This window comes from Sminthopsis crassicaudata, chromosome X (genome assembly GCF_048593235.1).
Source record: "Sminthopsis crassicaudata isolate SCR6 chromosome X, ASM4859323v1, whole genome shotgun sequence".
NCBI classification, from domain to species: domain Eukaryota; kingdom Metazoa; phylum Chordata; class Mammalia; order Dasyuromorphia; family Dasyuridae; genus Sminthopsis; species Sminthopsis crassicaudata.
The window spans coordinates 21,287,965-21,306,466 of NC_133623.1; the positions used below are offsets into that span (position 1 = coordinate 21,287,965).

General features: G+C 35.5%; 1 protein-coding gene across 1 annotated transcript in view; it reads left to right on the forward strand.

Moving 5' to 3' along the window:
- CHM (CHM Rab escort protein) overlaps nt 1–18,502 on the forward strand; it is a 175,450-nt gene that overhangs the window by 70,302 nt on the left and 86,646 nt on the right. The window contains exons 5-7 of the mRNA XM_074278021.1: nt 1,416–1,776; nt 15,099–15,215; nt 15,831–15,951. Coding sequence (XP_074134122.1) covers nt 1,416–1,776; nt 15,099–15,215; nt 15,831–15,951 — 599 coding nt within the window. The remainder of the gene's footprint in view (nt 1–1,415; nt 1,777–15,098; nt 15,216–15,830; nt 15,952–18,502) is intronic.

The following is an 18,502-nucleotide window of genomic DNA, read 5'->3' on the forward strand; positions in this document are numbered from 1 at the left end:
TATGAGATCTGGGGTCAATCCTCGCTTGCATATTTAGTTTCTTATAGACAAAGTGAAGTTCTCCAAATGACCTCTAAGACCTCTTTCAGCCCTCAATCTGGGCCTTGATGATTCTGAGACCTCAGTGGAAGAGAGCTTTGAGTTGAATCTTTAACTAAGTAGTGGACCTAAATTGGGAGAGATAAAAGGGGCAAGCTGCCTAGGAAGGAATGACATAATTCACCAGACTGGCCTATCCAGCGTAGAAGGATTCTAATGAATAGTAGCTAGAAATGAGGTGTGGTGATGGTTTCAGTAATGGGGGAAGAAGGTTAGGAGAAACCTTTGCATGGAAGATTTTACTAACCTTGCTTAATTTTGGTATGTTCCCCTTGTTAATTACTTCCCAGTAGAGCTTTTTTTTTTTTTTTTTTTTTTTTTTTTTTTTTGTATATATTTCTTTGCATGTTGTTTCCCCCATTAGATCATTTAACTTCATGAGGGCAGAGATTGTCTTTTCCTTTTTATTTTTCTAACAGTATAGTACTTGGCAGGTAGTAGGTGATCAATATATGTTTATTGACTGATTGATAGAGGGAAGGGAAAGAAGGTAAAAGGCTCAGGCTGCAGTAGTTCCTCGAAGAAACATTTTCTCATCTTTACCTTTTTTTCATCATGTTCCCTGGCCATTCCCCATTCTTGGAACTTCCTTCCTTCTCATCTCTGCCTACTAGATTCCCTGGCTTCCTTCAAATCCCAGCTCAAATCATACCTTGTGTAAGAAGTCTTACCTGGATCTCCTTAATATTAATACCTTCCCTTTGAGAATGTTCCCAATTTATCCTGTATGTATCCTTTATGTAGTTTGTTTGTATATAGTCGTTAGCTTGTCTTCCCCCATTAGATTGTGAGCTCTTTGAGAGCAGGGGCCGTTTTTTGCTTTTCTATGTAGTGCTTAGCACCGTGCCTGGTAATATAGAACAGAGACCATGTATGTGCATTTATTGTGTGTGTAAGGTAGTGGCCCCTAAATTCAAGTGAGTTTTAGAGATGGTAACTTAATTTGACTTTCCACTAAAAACTTATTATAATATAGTGGAAAAAGTATTGACTTTGGAGTCAGAGGAGCTAAGCTGAAATCCCCACTGTGGTACTCACTGGTTCTGGCACCTTAACTGTGTTATTTACTATTCCTGGGCCTCATTGTTTCCCTCTATAACATGAGGAGTTTGGGTCAGCGTTCTTCTTACATGGTCTCTTCTTACACTTTGATCCCATGATCCTTTGGGATATATTTAAGTACACATTAGTGTCATATAAGGCAAGGGGAATTGTCCTCATGAAGTTATACTAGATGAAGCATGTTTATAAAAGTTTCCAGATTGAAGTTGTTCTGACCTCAGATTCATTGCTGAATATTGCTATTTCTCATTTAGTCAGGATTCAGATGAACATGTTGAAGAAGTCGGTGCTGTGCAGAAAAATCCTGCCTCTGTGACGTCTGCTAGCACAAATGATCCTCCGGACTCAATGGTCACAGCTTGCTCTGACACATCTGAATTAACAGCGCCGCTCAGTGAGCCAGAGGCTGCACAGGAAGTCCCTGATGTAGATGTGACACTGGGGAACGAAAACCATGGTGGTGATACGGATTGTAGCCAGTCACCTTTGGAACAGGAGAAAGCTGACAATTTACCTGTAGGAGAAGATGTTGTTGATGCACCCAAGAAGAATAGGATTACTTACTCCCAGATTGTTAAAGAAGGCAGGAGATTTAATATTGATTTGACCTCAAAGGTAGGCACCAATTTTACCATCTTATCACAGGCCAGTGCTTACTTTTAATTGACTAAATATGATTTGAGAACCCATATGTCCAGTTTCCAATGGAAAAGGGAGGGAAGACATTTCTTTTGTAAGGAGATGATAGCAAGGCCAGGCAACTAATAAATATCAGAGCCAAGAGTCGGCCAATCAATCACCAAATACTTATTATTCACCCTTGTGTGCCATGCACTATGCCAGGCATTGAGAGTATAAGTTCTACTTGCAAGGACCTTATATTCTAATAGGAGAGATAAGCATAAATTAAAATTTATGTAACACAAATATAATTGAATGAATGCCAAAAATTAGAGAGTCATTAAATACTGAATAGTTTAGGAGGGAGGGTGCTGATGGAGGGATTGGGAAAAGCTTGGGGAGTATGATGTTTGAGCTGCATCTTAAAGAAGAGAGGGGCTCTCTGGGGGAGGCTATTCCATGTATAGGCCATAACTGGTAGCAGGGGATATGTAGTTTTTTTGTGTGTGAATATCATAGAAGGTCAATTAGACTGGACACCAAGTGTAGGAGGGACAGTAATGTTTTGTTCAGCTGCAAATATAGATTAAGGCCAGACTGTTTTAGGTTTTAAAAGTTAAACAGAGAGTTTTTATTTGATTCTAACATCAAGAGGATTCACTTGAGTTGATTGAACACCAGAGCAATATGTTTAGATATGCAAGATAAATAGCAAGATATGGCAGAAGAGAGTGCAATAAGGATGGCAGAGTAAGAGAGGGCATTAGAGTCTAGCTCTTCTCCCACATCTCCTTGACAAAAATCTAGACAACGGACCACATTTAATTCTCATTGGGAAATCCAAAATAAAAGCCATGAGTCATTTGTTTAGGCCAGGACAGCTTAGGGAGACAGAGTTGTCTGTGGACGCTGGAGAAGGGGTCTAGCCAGGGATGTATGACTGTGATAGTCTCCTAGTATCCAGGGACCGAGAGAGAGAGAGTTGAGACATGGCACCAGAAAAAGATCTCAGAAGATCCCTGAACAAGTTGTGGCTGCAGGAACGTGTGCCATCTAGCAACTCCGACACATAAATACCCTGTGCCAGGTCACAAATCCAAAGTGGAGAGGAATGGTCATGAGCATTGATCCTTGCTGTAACCAAGCATGGAATACATTCCAGGAAGTAAGTGGTAGCTTTGTGGGTGGCTCTAATCCCAAAAGTAATGTCCCATACCAAAGTGGAGCCAACAGTTCAGTCTCTCTGAACATGTAGAGGCCCCCTTCTCCTCCCCCTCCCCCCCACCCTGCAGGCCGATAGTGGCTGAGTCTAGCAGTAGGCTACTGAAAATCCCAATCAGAAATAAGCTGATCAATCCAAAGCTAAGTCAGAAAGTTGCAGAACTGAGATGAGGAGAGCAGTGAACAAACTTTCCCTTGGATCACATTACTTTGGAAGCATTGTAAGCCTGCAGAAACCAAACTGAAATGTGAAATCAATAGAAGATCCTAAGAGAACAATAGCCCAGGCCATACATCACCCTTGGGAGTATGCAGAACCAGCACTAGCAAAGTCCAAAGACAAGAAGTAGGCTAGAAGAATTAGCTAATAAAAACTTGATCCTAAAAAGCTAGTGTGAGGATAGGAATGCTCAAGACTCAAGGACAGAAGAAGAGAATGATTTGAAAAAAAGCTATAAACAAAGCCTCAAAGACAAATGTAGCTTGGACAGTCCAACAAGAACTCTTGGAAGAGTACTGAAGGAGGAGCTAAAAAAATGATTCTAAAAATCAAATGAGAACAGTAGAGGAAGGCATGGGAAAAGGCACAAAAGGTAGAATGGAAGAACATGAAAAGAGAATTAAAAGCTTGGAAAAAGAGGTTACAAAACTTTATTGAAGATAATAACTTCTTGAACATTAAAGTTGCCCAAATGGAAACTAATGTCTCCATGAAACATCAAAAAATAACAAAAAAAAAAAAAAAGTCAAAGGACTGAAAAAAGAGAAGAGGAACTAAACTGGATAATAGATCAAGGAGAGGTAATTTTAAAATCAATGGACTATCTGAAAACCACGAATACAAAAAGATCCTATATCTTATCTTTTAAGACATTATAAAGGAAAACTGTTGAGATATCTTAGAACAAGAGGGGAAGGTAGAAATTTTTCCTGAAAGAAATTGAAAATGAAAACTCAGGAATATTTTCACCAAAATGCAGAGCTCCCAAATTAAAGAAAAAGTACTGCAGGCAACCAGAACAAAAGCATTAAATATGAAGGGGGTCCCAGAATCGCTCAAAATGTAGCAGTCACCAATTCAAAGGAGTGGAGAGTGTGGAATGTAATGTTACAGTAGGCAGAGGATCTAGGATCATAGCCACACAAAAAACTTACCCTACAAAGTTGAGTATAAATCTACACGGGGTAAAAATGGACCTTTAATGAAATAGAAGACTTTTTTAAGTGTTCCTGATAAAAAGATCAGAGCTGAGTAGAAAATTTGATATTCAAACACAGGAGTCAAGAGAAGCATAAAAAAAGTAAACATGAGTGAAAAGTCATTAGGAAATTAAACAAGGTTAAACTGTTTACATTTTATGTGGGGAGATAATACATGGAACTCTTATTATCTTTATCATCATGAAGCTCTTTGAGGGAGTGTAATTAGACAGAAGACCTGGATGTTATTCTATTACATTTGGATGATGTCTAAAAAAGAATGGATGAGTTGGAAAGAAGAATGTTTTGAAGAGGGAAGAAGGGAAGAGGAAAAAATATCTCACATAAATGGAGCATACAAGGAAGAGCTTATATAGCAAAGAGGGACTGCTGGGGAATAAGAAGCATGTTATATTTGAACCTCACTCTCATCTGAACTACTTAAAGGAAAGACAAATACACATACACATGGTTGGGTACAGAAACACATCTTATTGAACAGGCCATTTGGAAGAAAAGAGGTAAAGGGAAAAGGAGGTAATAAGTGGAGGAGGATAGATTAAGGGAGACATCATGCAGAAGTAAAATAAACTCTTAAAGAGAGGATAGAGAAAAAAAGAAAAATTATAAAAGAATAAGATATGGTGGGAAATATATCTTAGACGATTATAAAACTTTAGTCATTGAAACAATCTGGTACAGCTTCTAGAGAAGTTGATCAGCAGAAAAATTAGGTACTAAATCAATTAATGTAGTAACCTAGTATTTGATTAATTTAAAGAACCCAACTCTTAGGTTAAGAATTCACTAATTGACAAACATTCCTGGTAAAATTAGAAAGTAGTCTTGCAGAAATTACAATATCTCATATAGTATACCAAGATAAGCTTGAAATGAATGTATGATGTAGCATAAAGGATGTTATCTTAAGCAAATTTAGTAGAGCAGGGAAGAAATTACCTGTCAGATCTCTGGATAGCTGAAGGCTTCATTACCAAACAAGAGATAGAGAAGTTTAAGGAGGCAAAATGGATAATTTTTATTGCATAAAATTAAAAAGATTTTGTACAAACAAAATCAGTGCACCTAAAATCAGAAGAAAAAGGGAATTGGGGGGAAAAAATCTTTGTAGCAAGTTTCTTTTATAAAAGGTCTCATTGCTGAAATAAGGAACTCAGTCAAATTTACAAAAGCCATTCCCCAACTGATATGGCCTAGACAGTTTTCAGAGGAAGAAATCCAAGCTATCAATAACCATATGAAGGAAAAATAATTATTCACTAATGATTAGAGAAATGTAAATTAAAGCATCAGTGAGGTGCCATACTCCTTAATCACATTGGCTAAGATGACAAATGCTGTAAGGTATTATAGGAGAACAGGCAGACTAACGCACTATTGGTAGAGCTGTGAACTGGTCCAGCTATTCTGGAAAACAATTTGTAATGATACCAAAAGGACAATAAAACTGTATACCTTTTGACTCAGCAATACAGCTACTAGGTCTATCCTCCAGATAAAGTACAAAAATGTTTATAGCAGCTTTTCTCATGGCAAAGAATTAGAAACTGAGAGGATACCCATCAAATGGGGAATGCCTGAGCAAATTAAGGTATATGAATGTAATGGAATCCTATTGTATAAGAAGTGATGAAAGGGGTGATTTCAATGAAACCTGAGAAGATGTATATGAATTTTTGCAAAGTGAAGTGAGCATAATCATGAGTATAATTTGTATAGTAATGGCAATATTGTAAAGATAATTAATTGTGAAAGACTAAACAACTCTGATCAATGCAATGCCCATCCACAATTCTCAAGGACTTGTGATAAAATGTGCTATGTACCTCCAGATGGAAAGCTAATGGACTTAGTGCAGATTCAAGCATATTTTTCTTTCTCCTTCCTCTCTCCTCTTCTTTGTTCCCTTCTTCTCTGCCTTCTTACCTCTCTGCCTCCTTCCTTCCTTCCTTCCTGATGTAGCTAATGCGGCAATTTGTTGTTTTGCATAATTATACATGATTGGTAATGAGTATTATTTTTCTTGCCTTCCCAGTGAGTGCAACAGGCAATGAAAGGAGAAAGAGAATTCAGAACAAAAACAAAAAACAAACAAAAAAATGGAATTTAAAAAAAAGGCCAAAAATGACAAAATACAGATTTGGCATCTAATTATATATGTAGTGTGAGGAAGATTGAGAAATTGAGACTAATGTTAAGATTATGAATTGGAAGCATTTATGTAGTGCTTTCAGTTTTGCAAAGTTTTTGACATGTTATTTCATTTGATCCTTACAAAAACCATGTGAGGTAGGTAAAAGGGAATAATAATATCTCCTTCCCAATGTTATTGTGAGGATCAACTGAAATAACATTTATAAAGCATTAGGGACAGTGTTTGGCACACAGTAGGTACTTTATAAATGTTAGTTATTAGCTGTTACGATTAGGTGCTATTTTTTCCTCAATTTTAAAGATCAGGAAACTAAAGCAGGGGTAAGTATCTTGCTCAGGGTCACAGACATAATAAATGCCTGAGGAAGAATTCAAACTTGAATCTTTCTGACTTCAAGTCCAGCATCCTATTTATTATTCCACCAAGCTTCCATAGGATGGTCATACCTTCCACACCAAAAAAAAAAAAAAAAAAAAAAAAAAAAAAGTTTGGAAGAAGTAAAGATGTAGGGGGAAAGGTGATGAATTCATTTTTATACATTTTATGCTTGTTCAATTTTAAGATGTTTCTGGGAAATCTAATTTGAAATGTTTAGGACACGTTGATATAAGATTAAATCTCAGGGAAAGCCTGGAGCTAGATATATTGATCTCATTTTCATAGAGATAATAGTTAATGCCATGGCAGCTAATGAAGTTGCTAAAAAAAAAAAAAAAAAAAAAAAAAAGAGGGAGAATATACAGGGAAGAGAGAACAGGGCCCAGTTAAAGAACCCTCAAGAGTGCCCACAGTTAGTCATATGGATGATAACCTACAAAAGAGACTCAGAAGGAGTGTTCAGAAGGTGAATTAGGAGAGAATAATACCCTTAAAACCTAGAATTCTCTGGAAAGAATGGTCAGCAGTGTCAAATATAGCACATAGGTCAAGGATCATTCAACCAAGGTCTTCTGTGAAATCCAGAGCTCTTTTCCCCTCTATAAGCTGTCTCTTAGTTAATCTATTAACTGGGTCTTTTTAGTAGAGTATTTGGGTACAGTATCAATTTGTATATTTGTAAAACAAATATTGGAGTAAACGCAGACATTTTTCAATTTTTTATTGGTATCTTTTCCACATCCTCTCCACCATTTGAGTGTAGTGGGGCAGGGAAAATGTCTAGTGATAGAATAGGAGGGCTGTTGATGTTCATGTTGGTGGTTGTGATATGGTTTTCATCTTTAGACCTAATTATAGGGTAGTGTGCTGGGATATCTGAAGGGTGCAATGCTAAAGTAGGTGGGTTGTGCCTAAGGTGATTATTGGAAAGATCTAGAAATTATTTTGCTTTAATGGTGAGGTCCTTTGAGGTTGCAGGCAAAATAATGATAGAGTTCATGGCCCAAGGGAGGATGGTAAAAGGGTAAGGGATAGAGTGGAGCCTATTCTTATTAGGAACACAGAGGAGAAAAAAATTTGAGGGAAGGGTTTTGTAATTTATTTCTCCATTCTTTCCTTCATTCCTTTCTTCTTCTGTACATATATTTATCTGTTTGTTTTTGACATTCAGTTTTTGTTTTGTTTGTTTTGGCAAGACAATTGGAATTATGCGACTTGCCCATGTCACAGAGCTAGTAAGTGTCTGAGGCTGGATTTGAACTCAGATCCTCCTGACTTGAAGTCTAGTACTCTAATTTTTGTTATTGCTGTTGTTTTTATTATAGCTTTTTATTGACAGAACATATGCATGGGTAATTTTTCAACATTGCCCCTTGCAATCACTTCTGTTCCAACTTTATCCTTCCTTCCCTCCACCTCCTCCCTCTGATGGCAGGCAGTCTCATACATGTTAAACATATTAAAATATATCTTAAATACAATATATGTATACATATTTGTACAGTTCTCTTGTTGTACAAGAAAAATCTGATTCAGAAAGGTAAAAATTATCTGGGAAGAAAAACAAAAATGCAAGTAGTCCATATTCATTTTCCAGTGTTCTTTCTCTGGGTGTAACTGGTTCTGTTCATCATTGATCAATTGGAATTGAATCGGATCTTCTTGTTGCCAAAGATATCCACGTCTGTCAGAATTGATCCTCATATAATATTGTTGTTAAAGTGTACAATGATCTCCTGGTTCTGCTCATTTCACTCAGCATTGGTTCATGTAAGTCTCTCCAAGACTTTCTGAAATCATCCTGCTGGTCATTTCTTACAGAACAATAATATTCCATACCATTCATATGCCACACTTTGCCCAGCCATTCTCCAATTTCCAGTTTCTAGCCATTACAAAAAGGGCTGCCACAAACATTTTGGCACATACAGGTCCCTTTCCTTCTTTAATATCCTTCTTTAATAAGTACTAAAGCTGCTGGATCAAACAGTATGCACAGTTTGATAACTCTTTTAGCATAGTTCCAAATTACTCTCCAGAAAGGTTGGATCCATTTACAACTCCACCAGCAATGCATCAGTGTCCCAGTTTTCCCGCATCCCCTCCAACATTTGTCATTATCTTTTCCTGTCATTTTAGCCAATCTGACAGGTTTGTAGTGGTATTTCAGAGTTGTCTTAATTTGCATTTCTCTAATCAATAGTGATTTGAAATACCCTTTCATATGAGTAGAAATACTTTTAATTTTATCATCTGAAAATTTGACTTTCAGTTTTAAAAGATTTTAAAATTCTAATTCTTTCCCTCCCTCTGTTCCCTCCCTCACCCATTGAGAAGGCATCCAATATGATATCAATTATGCATATGAAGTCATGCAAAATATAGTTCTGACCTAGCCATGTTGCATAAAAAAACCAAGAAATACAATGAAAGTGAAGAAAGTATGCTTCAAATCTGCACCCAGAGTTCATCAATTCTTCCTCTGGAGATGGAGAATATTTTTCATCATGAGTTTTGCGGATTGTTTTGGATCATTATCTTAATCAGAGTTGCTAAGTATTTCATGTTTGATCATTGTTGTAATATTACTGTTATTCCATATACTGTTCTTTTGGTTCTGCTCACTTCATTCTCTGTCAGTTCTTATTAGGCATCTCAGGTTTTTCTGAAACCATCTTGCTCATCATTTCCTACAGCACAGTATTATTCCTTCACAGTTGTATACCACAACTTGTTCGGCCACTCCTTAATTGATGAGCATCCCCTTAATTTCCCGTTTTTTGCCACCACAAAAAATGCTGCTATAAATATTTTTGTACATATTGGTCTTTTCCCCTTTTCTTTGATCTCGTTATTTTACAGACTAGATAGTGGTATTGCTGGGTTAAAGAATTTGCAGAGTTTTATACCCCATTGGGCATAGTTCCAAACTATTTTCCAAAAATGGTTACACCTGTTGACAACTCCACCAGCAGTGCATGAGTGTCCCACTTTTTCCACATCCTCTGCAGCATTTGTTATTTTTCTCTTCTGTCATATTAGCCAATCTCCTAAGTAATGAGGTGGTTCCTCAGAATTGTTAGAACATTTTTTAAATGGCTTTGATTGATGGCTTTGGTTTTTTTTTTTTTTCTCAAAACTGCCTCTTTATATCCCTTGACTATGTCAGTTGGGAAATGGCTCTTATTTTTATAGATTTGGCTCAGTTCTTTATATATTTGAGAAATGAGGCTTCTATCAGAGAAACTTGCCTTACTTTCCTGTTTTCCTTCTAATTTTGGCTACATTGTTTTTGTTTGTGCATAGCCTGACTTTTCATCATCTTATTAGGGCTTTTCTTGGCAAACATGCAAAAGTGGTTTGACATTTCCTTCTCTAGCTAATTTTACAGAAGAGGAAACTGAAGCAAAAAGGTTAAGTGCTTTGCTCAGATTCACACAATAACTGAGTTGCTGAGATGAAATTTGAACTCAAGTCTTCCCGACTCAGTGCTCTATCTAAAATGCCACCTAGCTGCCAAATATATACACATTCATTTTACTTTCCATTATCTTCTCTGTGTCTCATAAACTCTTCCCTTGTCCTTAGATTTAACAGATAAAAGTTTCCTTGCTCTTTTAATTTATTTATTATAGCACCCTTCATGTCTAAAGCATGTACCCATTTTGAGCCTGTCTTTGTAAATAGTGTGAGATATTGGTCTATATCTATTTTCTCCAAAATTGTTCTCCAGCTTTCCTGGCAATTTTTGTCAAATGGTGACAAATATATATATATATATATATATATATATTTTTTTTTTCCCCCCATTTCTAACATCCATAGTTTATATTTTGGACTTTATTGTGTACCTCATCTGTTCTACTGCTCTGCTACTCTTTTTTCTTATCTAGCACCAGATTATGTTGATATTTGCTGATTTGGAGTGTAATTTGAAATCCTGTTACTGCTAAGGTACCTTCCTTTCACATCGATTTCCTTGGTATTCTTGATCTTTTCTTTTTCCAGGCGAATTTTGTTATTTTTTCTCTCCATATTATCTATATATTATCTGTAAAATAATTCCTTCTCCAGTCTTTCTGCCTTTGTATTTGTTTTCCCTCTCACCTGAAGACTTTCCTTTCTTACCTCTACCTCTTGAAAGCTCTGATTTCCTTCAAGACTCATCTCAGATATCACCTTCTGCTGGAGATCTTTCCCATTTGCTCCAACTGCCTTCCTCTCTCAAAAGTTACTTTGTATCAGGTTTTTAATCTATGTAATAGTTTTACACACACACACACACACACACACACACACACACACACATATTGCCTTCTTCATTAGAGTGTAAACCCTTAAAGGCAAGGAGAGTTTTACTTTTGTCTTTGTATGTCTTGTGCTTAACACACACAGTTCCTAGCACATCACAAGCCCTTAATATTTGGCTGTTCAATATCATGAATACATTTGGAAAAAAATGTCAAATTTTATTAATAGTAGGTTGCATTCAAATAGGAGAATGATTAAATATGGGTATAATAATAGAAGACTTTGCAAGTACTAAGCCTTTCAAAATCTCAAAAAAAATTCCCTTTTCTATATCTCTAGTTCTTGACAAATAGAGTGAGCACCAGCTATTGAATTTAGTTAAACAAAATGTACTTCTGTATCACTTCTGTAAATTGTATGAACATTTGGATTTATTGAATAATTTTTAGGTCTCATCAAAATGAAAATTCATAATAGTGTAAAGAATTGGAAACCAGGTTAGATATAGAACTGGAACTGCATTCTGGGTTCTAGTACACTGCTTCTGAGTTCTAGTTCATCCTTTTCTACTGAACTCATTAGTGATTTCACATCTTTAGGCCTCTCTCACAGTTTTTTTTTAGCTCTTGATAGTCTATGATTCTACCTGTATTTTTCAGCATATCAAATTCTGGAAAGAAAATTGAAAATTATTTATGGGACAGATTTTAAGCCTTATTTTCTTGTGGAATTTTTTTTTTCAAAGAGAAAGAGATTTGGAAATGTTTTTAAGTACCATTGAATTTTGATTATCCAGTAGACGAATGTTGTAATAGAAAACTGTAAGTGGTCAGATAAGGGTGCTGGATTTAAAAGAAAATTGAATAAAATACTATTAGAAAAATGCTTACCTTGAATATATGCTAAAAAATAAGATGGTGGTAAGACATGACTTAGGAGAATTTATACCTTAAATTCTGGAACCAACTTTATTAAGTCAAGGGATTTCCCAGATCCTAAAGTCTATTTCTATTATTTTAATGAAAAAGTTTCTTGTTGTTATGTCATCATATATTGTGTATGTGTTACTGTAACGCTTAGAAGGACAATAAAAATGAGAGGTAGGTTTAGTTGAATATGCGGTCCCGGTTATTTTGTTTTGTGTACTGATTTATCTTTTCTGTAGTAGTTTTTTTTTTTCCTTTCATTTTAAGAAATGCATGGGTTTGCAATTAAAATCTGTCAAATTTTGTTAGAGTATATATTAAATGTAGCTATGTCCTTCCACAAGATGCCTAGGCAGTGAAATTGTGTGCTATTGAATAATATCCTTGCGTCTTTTGTTTTTATAGACAGTGAGATAATCGAAGTAGTGAGATTTTTTTTCCTTAATAATTTTATCATTCAGTATCTTGGCAATATATTGTATTATCGTTAGGTGCATATTTCTTCTTTATAAAAAAACAAATCTAAAGTTATATTATCTCTTTTCAGGAGATAATGAGACAACATGCCCTGGTTTAATTTGCGTAATCACTTTTGTTGTTTTCAGAAAAGCTATGTCGATTGTATTTGTTCTCTCTACAATGCCGAATTGATATAATAGTTTGTAAAAATTCACTTAACTGATATTGATTTACAGAAAGTCCTAAGTGACCTTTCTGATGCTCAGTATAATGTCCAGGATTGATTTTTGAGCTTCCTTTTTTTTTCTTACTAGTAAAGCTAATCTTATTTCTGTCTTTGTTTTTTTGTTCCTATAGTGTTTATTTTAACCTTTATGGAATTATAGACATTTAAAGGCATCCCAGTAGACTGAACATAGAAATGCTATTGTACATTCTTTTCTCTATTTAATTTTTATTACATAGTATTTTATCAAAATTAAAATACTTGCTTCTCTGGTATTCTTTACGAAGAGGTTTCTTGAAAGACTAATTCGAACCTCTTATATGTCAACAATGACCTTCATCAATTTTTGAGCTACATTTGTCTTTTATAAGTAACTTTTCCATTGGTGCTGTGTTATGTTATATTTAATGTTACATTTGAGTTGCTTAATTTTTAAATTAAAATTTCATTAGTTTCTCTTATTTGTACATCATGATAATTATGAATAGAAATGCCTCTCACTCCCATTTCTTCCAGTCTCTGTTTCTTACAACAAAGAATAGTAGTTAAGCTGACAAAGCAACCATATCTGAGAGCATATACAAGTGTGTATCCACAGCTCTCCCAAATCTGCAACACAGCATAAAGGCACACTTTCTCATCTTTATTTCCTTATGTTTTCTCCTAGGTTCAGATTGGCCCTTACAATATAAGTATTCAACTTTTTAAAATTATTCTCTTTGTTTACATTATTGTAATCATTATGTTTGCTGTTTTCCTGATGCTGCTTTCTTTCCTCTGTGTCACTTCATTTAAATCTTTTTATATTCCTCAAAATTCCTCATTATTTGTCCTTTCTTATTATCATGATGCTGTTAAATTTTTGTACCAAAATTTGTTTAACTGTTGTCTAGGTCCCAGCTTGTTAAACTTTGGTTCACGATTCCATATTGGGTGTTATAACTGAATATGGGGATTGTGAAATTATGATTTATTATCACTAAATATTTGATTTGTTTACCACTTTTATGTACCTGTATGCTTAGGATCACATAAAAATTTCTCAGGTGAAAAGGGGTCTGAGTAGAAAAAGCTTAAGCAGCCCTGGTCTAGGTCATGAACATATACTTTGTTCCAAGATCTGTGCTACCATAAAAATTGCTGCCATGAATGCTTTGTGTATTTGGTCTTTTTTTCTGTCTTTACCTCATCATCCATATATCTCTTAGCAGTAGGATCACTTAAACAAAGGGTGTGAAAAATTGAATGATTTTACTTAGAGGATTCCCATTTTTGCCCAGAATGGTTGTACTGATTCATTACTTCATTAGTAGTATATTAGTGTCCTCTCTTCCCAAAACCCCTTCAGTATTGACTGTTTACATCTTTTGCCATCTTTGCCAGCTGGTTGAATATGCAGTGGAACCTCAGGGTTGTTCTGATTTGCATTTCTCTCAGTGATTTAGAGAAATCTTTCATCTGATTGTTGATGGTTTTTTAAAAAGAAGAATTAAAAACTCTTCATATCCTCAGACTGCTTATGGATCTTGGTCTTATATATTTTTGTTAATTAACTATATAACTTGGATAGTAGATTTTTATCAGAGATATAGAATGCAAGAATTTTTTTTCCCCAGTTGGAATTATTAAAAATCCTGGCTTAATTGATTTTGTTTTACAAAAATTTTAAAAAGTCATTTTTATATCAAATAAGTTTTTGAATTCATTCTAAATAATGAAATATTCCACACATAATATTTTTCAGTTTATGTGTTGCTTATTTTGATGGAAATCCTTTGCTTATGTATTTTCTCCCTTTTCTTGGTCTTTTTAGGTATCATATTTTTCAATATCACTCTATTTGGTTTTTATACAACTAAATGTACTGAGACAGCTAGTATAGTAAATATAAAGTGCTGGATTTGGAGTCAGGAAGATTTGTGCTCAAATCCTTTAGCAGCCATGTTTCTTTGGACACATCTCTTAAGTGCTCTGAGCTTTTGCTTCTTCCTTGTAAAATGAGAATCATAATAACCTGTGATACTAACCACACAGGACTATTGATATGTAAAATACTTTGCAAATCTTAATATGAACATAACTTATTGTTATCACTGATATCTATTATAAGAGCTGCTAGGCGTTATTGTGGACAGAGGGCCAACCCTGGAGTCAGGAGTACCTGAATGCAAATCCAGCCTTAGATACTTATTAGCTGTATGTAACCCTGAGCAAGTCACTTAACTCGGTTTCCCCCAGGTTTTCTGGGCAAACCAGTCCACTAGCTTTGTCGAGAAAACTCCATGTGGTATCAGTCAGGCGTGTCTGAAATGGTTCAACAGCAACAACAAAAACTATCTGTTATAATGGCTTTATTCTATATGAAGAGCCTAAAATGAATATTTGGCCATTTTCAAAACCAGATATCCAATTTATCACTCAGAATGCATTAATCATTTCTACTTTTTTAACTTAATTTTTTTTTCTCCTGTTCATACAGCTGCTTTATTCTCGAGGATTGCTAATTGATCTTCTAATCAAATCAAATGTTAGTCGATATGCAGAGTTCAAAAACGTTACCAGAATTCTTGGATATCAAGAAGGGAATGTATTACAGGTACTGTACTGATGGCTATTGATGAACGTGAGCAAATCTAAATTGCTACTTAGGGGGCATGTTTGAAGTGAAAGCAAGCCACGCTTTGTCTCACAGATCTTTCAATTCCCATTCATGGTGGTTAATTTGCAGTTTTATATTTCATGGCTTAGGAAATAAATAAAAGTATAATAAGTTGTTCTACATCTCTTCTTACTAATTTTGATGAGTTGTTTAGCTGTTTCGTATAGGAGTTGAGAAAGTGTTAAGTTTCTCAGATAGCATTAGACTTAAGCTGACATTCCCCTCCTGGTTGGGAGGGGAATGCCTTTGTCCTTTAATGGCACAGGGAGCAACCTGGCAGAATTAAGCAAGGGAGCTCACATTTAATTAGCTCTGTAGTCAACAGAAACGCCATTAGAATTGATGGGTAGAAACAAAAAAACAACCTGACTGGAATAGAAATTATTTATCCAGTTGTTTCATGGAAAAAAAAAATAAATAAACAAACCAAAACCATTAGTTTGAACACTTTGACTACTGGGAAGGCGATTTTGATATTAAAATAATTAACAGCCAAACACTGTAACAGGTAACAGAGTTGTTTCTTCACTTACAGCTCATCCTATTTTGCAGGTACCTTGTTCCAGAGCAGATGTTTTTAATAGCAAGAAACTCACTATGGTAGAAAAGAGAATGCTGATGAAATTTCTGACATTTTGTTTGGACTACGAACAGCAGCCTGATGACTACAAAGGTACTGTTCTTTCATTAAACAGCATATACTCTTTATATGGTTTTTTTTTCTCGATTCACTATGATTACTATGATTCACTCTATTGAAAACTCTTATCTTTCAGTATTTTTAATATGCTCAGCTTTAATTTTCCCCATATCAGTTAGGTACATCCTAGGTAAAGCCCCTTGACCTATTATTTTTCCCTTAACATGGGTTTGTAAATGAAAGCCTTATTCTATTGTATTATTTCCATTGGACTAGGGAGATACCATGGCTTTACTTAGAGTAAGGGAGACTTGCTTTCAAGTCCTTTCCTTGTCATGTATTAGCTTTGTAATCCTAGTAGGCAAATCACTTCAGTACTAAGACAATAAGTTATAAAGTATTCTCTAATCTAGATTAGTAGGGACAGCCTTCACATGAGATATTTTCCCCACTGTTTAAATCACAGTCTCCATCCCAAAACGAAAATATTTCAAGCATATAGAATGTCCCCAAAGTCTTAGTGCACTTTAAAGCTTTGATAACTTCAAGACTTTTTGGATACCATGTATAAATAAATAACTATGCATTGTCCCCTTTTAAAAAATATTTTATTTTAAGGAATTTTTTGATTGAGGTCCTAGTATGTGATTAGTTTTGTTACAGAAAACAGAAGCAGGGTGCTAGAGGGAAAAGAATAGTGAATTGAAAATTAAGATTAGGGCTTGTGTGTAATTCCTTGGTATATCTTGGACGCGTTACTTCTTTTGGCTTCAGTTTCATAAAATCTTGACTGTTTACTTGATTATGTATTTGCAAAGTCATTCAGTCAGCATTTATTGAGCACTCAGTTAAGTGCTGGGGACACAAAGAAAGGCAACGAAAAAGACAAATCAAAACCAGGCTCTTCTCTCAGGGAACTCATAGTCTCATGGGAGAAACAGCACACAAGCTACTAGGTATAAACAAGATATATATATATATATATATATATATATATATATATATATATATATATATATATATATATATATATATATATATATATATATATATATATATATATAAGATAAATTGGAGGTCATTCTAGAGGGAAGACACTAAGCTTAAGGAGGAATGAAATGGGAGAGATTTCTTTCAGATGTTGACACTTTGAATCTGAAGGAAGCCATGGAGTTGGGAGGCAGAGGTGAAGAGGGAGAGCAGTTCAGGCAAAGGGGATGGCCAGAACAGATGCCTGGAGCTGTGTAAAAAACAACGTGCTGTCCAGTGACATTAGATCACGGAGTACTTGGAGGGGACAGCTGTGTGGCTTAGGCTAAAGAGATAGAACTGGAGTCAGGATTCACACGTAGTTCAGAAACTTACTGGTTGTGTGATCCTGAGCAAGTCACTTAACTTTGTATTTGTCTCAGGGTTTTCATTTAGGTAAAAAGGAGGTAATAATAGCACCTACCTCCCGTGATTGTTGAGCTAAAGATAGATATTTGCATAGCACTTTGTGAACTTTACAATGCTGTAGAAAACCTAGCTATTATTATCTTCAAAAGAATGGAAAGGTAGGAAGGGGACAAATAATGGCAGGCTTTAAAAACTAGAGGATTTTATATTGATCCTGGAGTAAGTTTACTGAATGAAATAAGGGGAGAGGAAACATGGTCAGTCCTGTGCTAACATGATTACTTTGGTGGCTGAATGGAAGAGAGATTGGCAGGAGGGGGAGACTTGAGGCACGCAGACACATCAGCAGACTGTTGGAATAGGCCTAGGGTGGGGTGATGAGGGCCCGTGCCAGGGTGTTGGTCATGTTGGAGGGCAGAAGAAAAGGAGAAGTGTTCACATAACTTGCAAGGGACCAAGTTGGCAATTACATCCTGGGCCTTCTGATTCTGTCTTATCTCCTGTCAAAGGAGGATTGCATTACCTACTTTCTGGCTGTTACAAAGATCAAAAGAAGTCATATAGCAAGTGCTTTGTAATCATGAAGTGCTCTATAAACTTTAGCTGTTATTATCAGTAAAATATTGGTTTCCAAACAATACATTTAGCAAGTTCCTCCTAAAGTAGAATAAATAAATTTGAAACTTTTATGAATCTGCAATGAAAACAGGCAGAATGTTCATCTAGGCTGGACTTTTTGAAATCCTATTTTGTGTAAGCACTCCAGAGCTTTTCCTGTAGCATGATATTCTAGAGTATTCTCTGGCACAAGATAATCAGATGAGGAGATGGGCCTTTAAGACCAGAAGGGACAAGTCTTGGATCAAGATGACATAAATCACTATAGGCCATGGGGCAGGATCCAGGAGTCAAGTATGACTGTACCACATTGGCCCACTTTCTGCTCAGGGAGGCATTCCAATTCCTAGCTCTGTCTTTGAAGGTAATGCTTCTTATAACTGGAAAGATCATTTTTCGTTCTGTTATCCTTCTGTTGCCCAAACAGCTTCACTCATCCCCATGTGCATTTTCTTCCATCTTCCCTTTTCCAATGAGAAAGCCTCCTATAAGATCTGGGTGTTCTTTAACTATATTTTCAATAAACATTGCAATCAATACGATGTTTATATTTTGTTAAGGGATGGGA